Genomic DNA, 13131 nt, shown 5'->3' with positions numbered 1-13131 from the left:
ACTGATAAGTGTTCGCAGAAGCGAAGTCTTCATGACTACCTATGCAGCATGGCCGTGACACACGTCTTTATCCGAGAAATGCTTTTCTCTACCGCGCGTGCATCCCAATTATTTTTTCACCACTGAGCTGGTCGCCAGCAGTTTGTTTGTCCATCGCAATGCAGCCAAAGCTTTTTGCCCTCAACAGCTTCCGCCACGTTTGTGACATTGCGCATGCAGCCGTTGCACCGAGTCAAAATGAAATTACTGTTTTCTGCAACCACTACTGCTATCAACGCAGTTGTGGACGGCGACCATGCATTTATGAAGGCACGCAGCCAACGCTTGCAGCGGGACAAAACGAAACTAGTAAAATAGAAGTGAGGCGTGCAGACCGGACACAAGAGTAGAGAAGTGGACAACAAGAACGCCGAACCGAACTTCTATTTTGCATAATGAATCCTTACCAACTAGCTCAGCTTTCTGTTGTTCTACGAAACTAGTGTTTGCCACAACCACTGTGGACGAAACTGCAGTTGTTACTGATGCAATCATGGATGGCAACTACACAGTTATCAGAGCACGCTGCCAACCCAGTGTTACATGCGGTGGTAAACACCAAGAATCAAGGCTATAAATGAACAACTAGGCACAAAGCATTCTAGTGTTCCTGTTGTTCACATACAATTTCAACTATTGACTATGGCGATGCGAACTCCGCCGCTATATCTTGATTGGACGCTAGTGCCGTTCTTGCTCTTTAACGTCGTACATTTGTGGTGCTCTGCACTCGCAAAGCTCTGTGAGTTGCCCAAATTAACTGATGTGTGGCCAAATAATCACAATTAATGAGAGTTTGATTCCATTAAATAATGCGTACACTTGCCAGGACCAGAGGACCAGTCCGAATGAACAAGTCGAATTAATGATGTTTTACTGTATAATGTCACTGAGCCCAGTCCCAGCCAAGGGCTCTTAGACACCTATGTATTAAAAACCTCTTTGGTACATTTTGAGTGGGTCATATAATCACAAGAAAAATATCAAGTGCATTGCCCATAACGTAAAAAAAAATGACAACCATTCCCCTCTGTGAAGATGAAATGGCAGTGAAAGCTGACGACAGTCAAAGCTCTCAAATGAAAAGCAAAGGTCCTGTGCAGCCATTCCATCTTCACAGACTGAAATGGTCGTCATTTTTTTTCGTTGCGAGTCTGGCATTGTTGCTTGCTCAGAGGTGCCCGGACTCGCAATTGTTGTTTTCGTTCAGCATCGCTGGAACGTTCTTCATCGGTAGTCGTTTCACACCGGCGCCATTTACATTCTCGTTGCTATTCCCTCCGGCGCTCCTCATATGCATCTTGTTCTTCGGGTGTATAAACTACACATGTGTGCCCCATTGATAACGTAGATGCCTTTAGTGCTGATACCTCTGCTGCTTTATACTGCGATAACCTTGATGTCACGCTATTGTTCACGGTGAGCGTTGTAATCTGTTCCATATTTTGACATCTGTGCCGCCGCACTGCACTTGTATGGGTTTGTTAGACATCGCTAAGTGTGTTTCTGTTGCCAGACGCCGAAATAAACTGTGGAAGGTTAGTCATATACAGCTTTCACTGTAAAAGCTAAAAGAAAAGTGTCAACTGTATTAGACACCCTAGCTGTGCACATTCGACCACTGTGTGCACTTTTGAACATGCTCCGGTATTGTCGAAAATTTCTGAAATGTTGTACACTTTACAGCGTACTGTTCTACATTTTTACTCTGCCTGCACGAATGTGCACCAATTTGGCCACAGAGTTGAGCGAAAATAGCTATAGTAGTATGTTGGTTTTACAACATCACCAGCACGGTCGTCAGCCATGTTGCCAGCACCTTCTCGAAACTGAAACTAGCGAAGCCTAGTTGATCGAGTAGTCGGCTACAGTGCCCAAACCGCAGAACGAGGCAATCTGCTAATGTTGAAAGGCTTCATTTGATGTTGTGCCAATCATGTGCATCCAGGCTTTGTTCATTCAAGTGTTAAATATCGACATGGCCCCGGGCGACTTCTTCAAGCAGTGTCAGGTGGCTGAAACTCCATCCTCGTTGTCTGCAGTGACGACAGCGATGACTAAGGGTGCAAAGCAGTGGACAATGACTATTGCGATGAAGCCCGTGGTCATTCGACTTTTGCAGATTGGTGGGCTTTTGTTGTTTCCAGGAGATGAACATTCAGTGCAAGCACTGACTGTGCGTTTGTCTCTCTGTAGCGATATGGACTGACCATGAAGGCAAGCGTATCTGTGTGCAGCACTGCGTTGACAAACTTGGGCTGTATTTTTGAGAAATCACTTTAGAGGATCTAGGTTTTGTAGCACCAGATGCGTCGACGGCTGACAGCACGCTGTTGCAAGAATGTTGTCACTCATAGGCGCCGATGTATCTAGTCCTAGTATGCGAAATCTTGCGAAAGCAAGGTATCCTCGAAGGCGATGATTCAACATTGCGGTGCACCTTTTTCACCCATTTTTGCGATAAGTCGTTTATTCCCTGCTGAATCTGATATTTTGAACGTCTAGGTGGTCCCCATCGAGTCCGTGTTATCAGTCAAGTACTGTAAATAAATCCTTTATAGGCTGAGGCATGCATAGTGTCCTTGTTTTAGTGTTAAACAGCACATTAGTGTCGTTTTCAACAGGACGTTCACATAATATGCTTCTCTGGTATCACTTTTTTTTCTCGCAGTCCCGTGGAAAATATGTTGGAGGAGTTCTACTGTACTTGTATCACGGGTTGCTTTCCTTTAGCACTCAGTGGGCACGCTAAAGCACTCCTCAAGAAAGCAGTTAATGCACATTGACTTGTGGCTAATGACTGTTATGGCTGCATAAGTAATCACAAAAACCTCAAGGAGTTTATAATTTTGATGGCATGCAAAAAAAAAAGCTAACCTAATCACAACAAAGAATAAAGCAAGACATTGACACAGCTGGTGCAAGAAAACTGATAATATCATCCCAAACACACTGATAACAAAACCACATTTCTTTTCTTTCAACAAATGAAATAGTTTAGTGAAGTTATGCAATGTAGTCCCAAAAATAGAAATTCTGCGTACTGCGAGACATGGTCGCGCAACACTCTGTTAGAGAACGGCAACATTGTTGATGCAAAGCAATTGTTTTGCTCAGTAATTCCAGTTTTGATGTGTCATAGCAGTAAGAAGATGAAAGAAACAAAGGTTACAAGTGTCAGTGTGCGGCTGCGTGGCGAACGGCACTTTCTGCAAAAAGACGGAAGTGGTGTCTGGTACACTCTTACCTTGCAAGTACTCACTCTGATCTTGTAATTCTGTGCTAACTTCTTTTACGTGTGTTCAAATTTCAAGCACCTTGCCTGCATGCTGCACTCTAGAACGCAGCAATGCTTATAGGAGTGTTTGAACACTTGTATTGACAGCGCCCATCTTTGATAGCCCGTGACCTTTTTCTATAGTTGAGACTCTGCTCCCATCAAGATGGGGCAATGGTTTCGCTTGCAGATATCGAGATGTGCACCCACGCGGTGGATACGGCAGAGGACGACGATGTTGCCGCAGAGCGTGCAGCAGTCGAAGCACTGGTCAAGGAAGGCAACATGGCAAACGAAGCGCTGGTTGCCCTCAACCTGAAGAAGAACTTCAGAGCTCTTCAGGTGACGTTTCTCTTGCTGTATTTTTACAGTAATATAGATGTATGTTGGAGGAACTCTTGCTTGTTTGATGGTAAATTGACGTTGTGCCGGCTTTACGTGCACCATCAGAAATAACAGTAGCAAAATTTTTTGCCGCGTAATAAGCCTAGTTTTGGGTGAGGTAAATGTAGAACCGCCTCTGTGCGAAATTTTAAACCTGAAATACAGGTCAACGCTTTATTATTAGTTCACAAAAATAAGTTTTTTTGATACCCGAATTTTCAAAAATATTGGCTTTTCCACTCACTGGAAAGGATGCAGAACCTTGAATGTTAAAGAGCCGGCGTGGGTGCCTGGGCATTGTCTCAGAAATTGGGTGGCGCTTGCAGCACACGGAACCTCTCAGAGGCCATGCTCTGGGATCAGTGTCATATCTTTTTAACAACTAGGTGTTTGTGTTGTCTGGCAAGATTTTATTTAAAGGCTGCTAGTAAAGTTTTAGACAGTTACCAGCAGTGCATTTTTGCCAATATTCCTGCAATGGTGCCCATATACTAACCATTTATAGCGAATTTAGCCCAAGTGAAATAGTGTAGCTGTTGCCGTTTAAGTAAGCTATGTAAAAAAAGTTATTTCAGTATCAAAATTTTCGTGGTACTAGTGTGAATGAAACCCAAGTACTGTTGGTCAGAATGGAAGTGTCCTAATGGGTAGACCACACTGCAAGGTTAACTTGCACTACTCATTGCATCATCAAATCTAAAGATAGCTACAACCAAGGTTATGTTCAAAACTGTTTTTTTCATCCGGCTATGTAGATTGATTATTCCTTAAGAAAAAATCTATAGTATGGTTATGAGTGTGTTAATGTCAAGTGTTAGTGGTGATGCGGGCTAGGCGTTCTTGCTCCAGGAGCTCACCAAATCACTTAGAGGTCTGAAAGTCCTGCTTCCTCTATGACAATTCAGCGTAAAATGTGTTTTGTAGCATTCTCGTTTCTACTACTGCTCTCCTCTTCGGTGCTCAAGCGCTCGCTGGCTTTCTAGGCGTACATTGGTGCAGCCGGGCTCGCAGCGGCGTACCAAGCAAGCTACCAGCTTCGGCACTCTCCTAAACACCATCTTGGTTACTGCGACACGGTGGCAAATGCTTGCCGCTGACTCGCGAACGGAAAGGCGAAGTGGGACCACGTCACTGTAAAACTTCTACTATACTGCAGGTGCACTTGGTGGGGTTTGCTGCTTTCTGGTGTGCTGCCAAAGTCTGTGCTGCGGACCACCGAACAACATGAAACTGAGGAATGAGCTAAGAAAAGAAAAAGTGCAGGGGAAGAAGGCACCACTGAGAAACTAAGGGGGTATTCTGTAAGAGTCCACTTAAGCGGACTGTCCATTTCGGCCTCTGGTGATTGGATGCAACCGCACGAGCGAGGAGGAGACGAGCGGCCCCAGCCAATCGGCAGCTGCCGAAATGGACAGTCTACTAGGTGGACACCTACAGAATACGTCCCCTGATAGAGGGAGAATCGGATAAACTAACTGCACTTTATAGCATTTCATGTGCACCATAGAGCGATGAAGTGAAACGGAAGAAAAGAAAAAGACTGACCGACTGATTGATCCATTCATTCATGTGGGTTGAAGAAGGAAGGAAATGTGTGTCTGTGGGGAAGGAGGGAGAATGGGGCTTCTGGTCAATACTCTCCAAGATTGCCCAGTATGTACTAAAAGCTCAGTACATGAGTTTAGGTACTGTAAAGTAGCGAGAAAAACATGGACAGAAATGATGTACAGACACACGCAGGTGCCAACCAACTTCAGTTTGTTTGCTTAAACTTGCAGGTGTAGACTCTGGTACAAGCAAAAGGACAGAAATACAGCTAAAAAAAAAAGACCAGTGCAGGTGTAATGTCATATCAAGAACACTGAACAATAGAGGCACGTTTTTCATGCTGCTTTATTGTACCCAATGTATGCAGGCTGTGGACAACCTGACCTTTGCCGTGCACAAAAACGAGTGCTTTGGCCTTTTGGGCGTCAATGGCGCGGGCAAGACGACGACCTTCAGGATGCTCACCGGTGACCTCCCCATGAGCTCGGGCAATGCATACCTGGGTGAAGCTAGCCTTCAACACGACCTTAAGGAGGTGAGCTTTTCTGTTTCAATTTGAATACGTGCACAAGTAGCAATACCTACAAGGTACATAACTGCCAGTGCTAACTAATGACATCAGTTAGGATGGGGCATGTGAGTGCCAGTGTTTTCATTGTCTACACACTACACTGGATGCTGCATTGGTTGGGGTCATCAGCAGCAGTATCTCCGAGCAACCTTCTGTCTTGCTTTAACTTATTACAGCCTATGCCTGCAAATGTTGTCTATTTCAACACGCCACCTACTTCTCTGCCATTGTCAACTGCGTTGCTCTTTCATTGGCGTCTATTTCACCTTGATGGACCTCCAGTTACCTGCTCTGCAAGTAATGGAGGTTCATGCTGCAGGTAATGGAGGTTACATGCTCTGCCAAGTAACTTGCACTGCCAAGGTTGTTGTTAGGGGCATCATGTGGCTACCTGCCGCATGGCATACCGTATTTACTTGCATAATGATTGCACTCGCGTAATGATTGCACCCCTGAATTTTGTCGTCAAAATTCTATTCTTTTTCTCTCCCGTGTAATGATCGCAACCCGAACCTGTCGCAGCGGTATGTTGTGGGCCAAGTCTAGCTTATGATGATCGCGCTTACCATCTGTTGAATGCTGTCAAATGCTACGCGAACGACTCTTGAAGACATACCTAGCGGTCTGCACGCACCAAACATTCTTAAGCAGATGCTCCATTTCATTCCTTTCATCACTATCCACACTTCCATGAAAAAAAAGAAGCTTTAACCAAACTTGCCTTGACTTTATTACTTATAGGCTTCATAATGATTTTGGCCAACAGAAAAGGCGCCTTTCGATTCTTCTGTCTGCACTCATGGGCACACAACAAACCACGAGCGGCAACTATAGTGGCCACATTTACACTGATACGTTAGAGGTGTACCCTATTCATACGCCGACACTTGTAACACGGCCAAGATATTTGCCCACCATTAGCGGAAACGTGCCGTATTAGAAAAGTAGGGAAGACAAATGCTGCAGTTTCCACAGCATGCCCGCCATGTGTTTCTATGTCACTGGCAGCTACACGCGCCCATCTGTTTCTATCCCCTCAAAGTGGACACGGCTACGTTATTGTGGCAAACTTGCCAATATTAACGATATTATTTATTACTGATACGGAAGAAACCGTTTCAATGTGCGTAATGTACTCAAGAGAAGAACAATAATCGCATTTGGTGCGTTCAACTTGCTCCGCTGTTCGCCATATTTGTTTTGGTGTCTCGCACTGTTACAGCGGCAGCCACCTACTTGTTGACTTGTCATCCCACAGCAAACGTGGGATGAAAAAAAAAAAAAATTTCGCTGGAAAATTTAACCCACATAATGATCGCACCCCTGAATTCACATAAATTTTTTTGACATAAAAGTGCGATAAATATGCGAGTAAATATGGTATGTTTGTGTGCCAGTTGTGAACCTCCAAGAATGGCTTCTACACAGTGTTGATGCCTGTAATGCCATTAAGGATTTCTGTCACTTGTGTGTTGACGTATCTATTTGACAGGACCAAGTGGCTGCTGCACGGGTGTGTTTAGAGCCATTAAATGAAAATGGCATTCACTATAATGTGTTTCAGAATGCAACACAATACTCTGTTCTTGAAAAAAAAAACAGCATCCAAAATTTAACTTCTCTTGCATGGCTTATCCGAAGGAAATCATTTCACAAGTGGCAGAGGTGTTCTTTGATAGTACCAGTGGTCATCCCCTTCCTTCCAGCCGTATGCTTCGTTATGGTCACCTTTAGGGCCATGTTCATTACATAAGTGTGTTGCAGTTTGTGTAATGTTATATAATTAGGTTGCACCAAATTGCATTCATGACAACTGCTGCAAGCCACCCCGTTTCCCGCTTCTTGCAGTTCCAGTCCAAGATCGGCTACTGCCCACAGTTTGATGCTCAGATAGACAAACTGACTGGTCGAGAGACCCTGGAGCTGTTTGCGCTCATCCGAGGTGTCCCCAATCACCGCATTCCTTCAGTCGTCGACTACATGATCAACCTAGCAGACCTGCAGGCCCATGCTGACAAACCTACAGAAGCTTACAGGTGTGTTCCCCTGCGCAGAATTCTGTGCTGTGCAAGCAGATCTTATCTTACAGCTGGCAAGTTTGACGGTGCCATTATAAGCACAGAGAGAAAGCATCCCCAAGCAAAGCCCAGTAAAGCAGTTTGATTGTTTGCCACCTACTTTAGCAGCCTGTTGTGACGTTTCCTTAGCAGCGGCAGCTATGATGCTTCATTACAGTTTTGTGACATCTGTCACAGCTCTTGTTTTGCAGCTGTCTTCGTGCATTTTCTTGGAGGAAGTTTCTGGAAAAGAACCATGTCGGCGCACACAGTGCCATTGCGGGATTTAATCGATTAATTGGGTGGAAGATGTCTGCCTAGTAGTATGCAATGTGCCATTTTTGAAGTATTCATCCCCAAATTCAACAATAAAAAGTACACTAGTGTTCTACATAGTTTCTTCCAGCAGTGCCTAAGTAAGAAGGAGCCACAAAGCCAAAGATTGGCTTCAATTCTGCAGGTGCGACATAGATGTTGAAACTAACAAAATATATATGTCATAAAATTTGATTGTTGTTTAATTTAAAAGGAATTATTGTACAATTTCATGCACAGTAGAACTTTGTTGATAAGATCCCATTATGTATGATTTCCCAGCATCAATGTTTGTGATGAGAACACAGAGCGACCCAATACAGTCACACTTCTATTTTACGCGTTGATACATTCTCCAAAAACACAATTCTTTGGCAGCAACATTGAATACATCACCAAATTGTGAGGTTATGATACATTTTCCTGCCACTAGATCCTGTGTAAACAAAAAAAGACCTGAGATGTGCATGATCGAGAACGGCAGCCGCTCACCGCAGCAGCTTCCCCACAATACTAGCCTGCCCATCTCACGTGAAAAAAAACGGCACGCACTAAGTTTCTTACAGTTGACTTCTGTTAATTTGACCCGGATGAGCCTGACGAAATTGGTCGAATTATCCAGTGGGCTGAATTAAGTAAAATGCAAAAAAACAATACGTCGAAACACATTTCTGATTCATTCGGCAGTACTCACCCAATTTTAAACACTCCCACATTCCCTGTACAGCATAGTAAAGTTGCATATAAATGAGATTACAGTTCTTAAGTAAAGTAGAAATCTAATGCGCACCTGATTTTTTTAACAAGAAATTGTGTTGAACAGTGGCAGTTCGTTTGTTTAAAGTCGGCTTCCCCGCACTACACACATGCTATGCGGCAAAACATACAAACGTTGTGAAGGTGTTTTTGGTTTTATAACCAACTGCACCGCACAGGTAATTCTCAGTCCAGTTTCCTTTAAAAAATACAGCACGTGTTCAAATCAGGTCAATACCATAATCAGACATCGTGAGCTACAATCATTGCTTGAAAACCTTCCTAAGGTTGGGACGAAAATAATAGACGAAAACACAAATGCATTTGTGTTATCACCTATTAAAACCATGCAGTACACGTCCAATGACACTACGCCCCATACGCTGTGAAACAGATAGGTGGAGATGCTTATCGTAATAGGGATGGCAGTGATAGCAGAACGCAGTGGGCAGCAACCCCGCAGGAGATTCGCTGGTGCTAGAATACAATACAGTTCCATTAATTCAACTCTGGTTAATTAGATTTTCCAGGGAATTCAGTCCTAGCCTAAAGGCAATGGCTAGCCCCCGTGCATTTCTATGGGCCGCAACTTTAGTTATTTTGATCCTAAATGATCCCACTGTTCCCTGCTACAGGTGGCATGAAGTGAGCATCACAATTTGCTCTGGCGGCATCGTAAGCATTGTATTCTGGCGTTGCCCGCCAGCTCAGTTTCATTGCTGTCTCCCACTGCAGTCCTAAAACACTACACTATAAGAAAACGACAATGCTTCTCGGGCTCCACCAGCTGAAAGCGTTGGTGCATCGTGCTGTGACGATTTGCACAACTCTTTGCATTATGTAGATGTCAACGACAGTTGAGCTTGGCAAATCTTTTATTTCTTCGGACTGTGCATTTTCCTTGTTAGTACATTTCTTCTCACATTTCTTCCCAGAATGCATGAATGAGGTTCTGCTTTATTCTTTTGATCATTGCAGACAGTCTTTGCTGAATGGGACACTAAAGGCAAATATTAAGTCAAGCTAAAGTGACAGATTAGTGCTCGATAATGTCTAAGGTGTCAATATTATAGTGAACAGAGCTGTAGTAAACAAGAAATTGGGTTAATGTAGGACACGATTTCAAACTTGCCCGGAACATTCAAGCTCAGTGTTGAAGTAACTCCTTATTATAATTCTGTCACTAGTACTGAGCCACTCGTAATAACAAGATCATTGTATTGCATTATAGGACGAAAGAAAATGCCACTTGCCCAGTTCTATTTGGTATTTAGAAAAAAGGACTCATTGATGTTGCCCTTGACAATGACATGGGCAGTTGAAAGGCTTCGTTCTCACTGGACTCGGCGCCACTTGCTCTTTCATGTTTCAGTAGTTTTGTTATCACATGGTGCTGTGCTGGTTTTGCTGGCTCATGGAACTGGCACAAACTGCAAGTAGCTGAGAATGCCATGTCCATGCGATGCTGTCGGATTCCCAAGTAGTCCACGGCACTTGACCAAGAGCGAATGCATCAGTGAATCCTATGTTCAGTATTGGCTCAGTTTCTCCATGGCCGTGCATGTGCACTTTGGCATCCTACAGACCACACTACTGTTTGTTACGCATTTTTACCCCCTTGACGACATTACCGTATATACTCGCATAATGATCGCACCCCTGAATTTTGTCATCTAAATTCGATTTTTTTTTATTCCCCATGTAATGATCGCACCCGAACTTGCCACAGTGATATGTCGTGTGCCGAGTCTAGCTAATAATGATCGTGCTTACCATCTGTCGAATGCTATGCGAACGACTCTTCAAGACAAACCAAGCGGTCCGCAAGCACCAAACATTTTTAAGCAGATGCCTCATTTCATTCCTTTCATCACTTTCCGCACTCCCATGACAAAAAAAAAAAAAAAAAACTACAACCACACTTGCCTTTGTTATGTGTAGGCTTTATAATGGTTGTGATCAACAATAACAGCACAAAGAAAGTGCCTTTCGGTTCTTCTCGTCTGCACTCATGGGCACGCAACAAACCACAAGCGGCAATGACAGCAGGCACGTTTACACTGATAGGTTAGAAGTGTACCCTATTCATACGCCGACACTTTTAACACAGCTAAGATATTCGCCCACCCCTAGCGGAAACTTGCCGTATTAGGATAGTAGTGAAGACAAATTCCGCAGTTTCCGCAGCATGCCCGCCATGTGTTTCTATGTCACTGGCAGCTAAGCGTGCCCATCTGTTTCTGTCCCCTCAAAGTGGACATGGGTATGTTATTGCCGCAAACTTGCCGATATTAATAATATTATTCATTACAGATACGGAAGAAACTGTTTCAATGCACGTAATGTACTCACGAGAAAAGAAAATCGCGTTCGGCTTGCTCTGCCGGCCGCCATATTTATTTTAGTCTCCTGCACTACATACAACGGCAGCCGCCTATTTGTTGACCTGTTGTCATCCCGCAGCAAACTTTCTCGTTAAGTAAGCCCTCCTTGTCACAAAACAAGCGCTGCTAGCTTGAATGGTGTTTAAGCACTCCACGACGACATAGTATTTGCCTTTACTGTCCCTTAAAATGGCCAGTATGAATGACAGCGCGTTTGGAGAGTTGCATGTGACAGTATTTCCCTCTTGTTTCTCTGTCTCCTTGACCAAGTGGTGGGAGCCGGCGCAAGCTGTCTATCGCCATGGCACTCATTGGCAACCCTCCGGTGGTGTTCCTCGATGAGCCAACTGCGGGTGTCGACCCAGCAGCACGGCGAAAGATCTGGCAGGGACTCGATGACGTGCAGAAACTCATGGGTGCCGCTGTCATCCTCACCAGTCACAGGTCATTACTTCTTGCTTTGTGTGATTGCAGACGCGTGTTTCTAATGATTAGCCTTTGTGGGAAACTTCACTCAGTTTGCGGTATGTTTGTCGGCATCTACAACCTCTTTCACACTCCCAGTGACCCAACTTGCACATAAGCTTGGACCACTTTGGTATGTGTTAGCTGCTGTTTTGCCAAGCAGACGGCAAGGGCCACTGGCTACGTAATTCGGCCATTTGACCATCTGCATCCGTGACAGTTTTCATTTATTGCCTCAGTATTCCTTCGCAATGGCAGTGATATTTTGTTATAGGTAAATCATGTATGAAAACACTTCATTATATGGAGGTTATGTTGAGAGCTTCTTTGTATTGAAGCTCGTTATATCGAGGTTTAACTGTAGTTTTGTGTGCTCTAGTAGACGTCAGTGCAACAAAATGGCGTCACCACTGCTGTCTTACATGTCTGTAACTCCAGTGTTCAGGTTGTTTCGCAAACTGTGATACGTTTACAGGCCGTCTAAAACTCTCTGAGAACTCGGGAGTATGATTTTAGACCACGGCATACCCAGTAGCCAAAGAAGGTGAAAATTCTAAACTGCATGTTCAAGCTGACATTACAGTGATGTCATGTGAAGGCACATAGGCTTAAACAAAAGAGTGTGTTCTAGTCAGAACTAACTTCCCCACAATTTATCCGCAGTAGCACACGCAACATAATGTGCTAGCGAAAAGCTTACGTCAGCTTCGCTTACGTTTGGCACTTTGCAGCATGGAGGAATGCGAGGCGCTGTGCCAGAGGATATCCATCATGGTGAACGGGTCCTTCCGATGCCTCGGCTCGACGCAGCACCTCAAATCCAAGTTTGGCGAGGGCTTCACGGTCATCGTCAAGATGGGCCAGGAGCAGGCCACCAGCTCTAATGCGATGACGAACATTTGCAACGCCATGCTGGCCAAGTTTCCAAACAACTGCGTGCTCAGGGACAGCCACCAGGTGAAGTAGCACTGAAACTCTGGCTAGTCAGTAGAGTTTGTGGTTGTAGCCAGCACGCCAAAAGCAACACGGACAGAAACACACAGCATAGGACAAAAATTTATTGCAATCATGGTAAGTTTACTACAGAGAGAATGTGTGCATAAATGAATACAATATAGTCTATAAAATGTTAAATTTCTGTATATGTACCATTTTTGACGAAAATGAAAAATTTCTTTATCCAAGAAAAATAAATATCTATGCTAAAAGAAATATCATAAGAAGCCAACAAACACTGACACCAAGGACGACATAGGAGAAATTACTTGCGCTTAATGAATGAAATAAAGAAACGATAAATTAATGGAAATTAAAGTGGATGAAAAACAACTTGCC

At 44.0% G+C, this 13131-nt stretch overlaps 1 protein-coding gene across 4 annotated transcripts in view; it reads left to right on the top strand.

Moving 5' to 3' along the window:
* LOC142564420 (phospholipid-transporting ATPase ABCA3-like) overlaps positions 1 to 13131 on the top strand; it is a 114240-nt gene that overhangs the window by 86439 nt on the left and 14670 nt on the right. For 3 of the 4 annotated variants that reach the window (XM_075675415.1, XM_075675414.1, XM_075675412.1), the window contains 5 exons: positions 3483 to 3658; positions 5616 to 5783; positions 7668 to 7855; positions 11602 to 11775; positions 12528 to 12753. In XM_075675415.1, coding sequence (XP_075531530.1) covers positions 3483 to 3658; positions 5616 to 5783; positions 7668 to 7855; positions 11602 to 11775; positions 12528 to 12753 — 932 coding nt within the window. The remainder of the gene's footprint in view (positions 1 to 3482; positions 3659 to 5615; positions 5784 to 7667; positions 7856 to 11601; positions 11776 to 12527; positions 12754 to 13131) is intronic. The other variant, XM_075675413.1, reaches the window with a different exon arrangement.

The sequence above is a fragment of the Dermacentor variabilis genome, chromosome 11 (assembly GCF_050947875.1).
Source record: "Dermacentor variabilis isolate Ectoservices chromosome 11, ASM5094787v1, whole genome shotgun sequence".
Classification (NCBI taxonomy): Eukaryota; Metazoa; Arthropoda; class Arachnida; order Ixodida; family Ixodidae; genus Dermacentor; species Dermacentor variabilis.
Note: the sequence above shows the minus strand (reverse complement) of the source record. Positions and strands in the feature narration are given on the sequence as shown.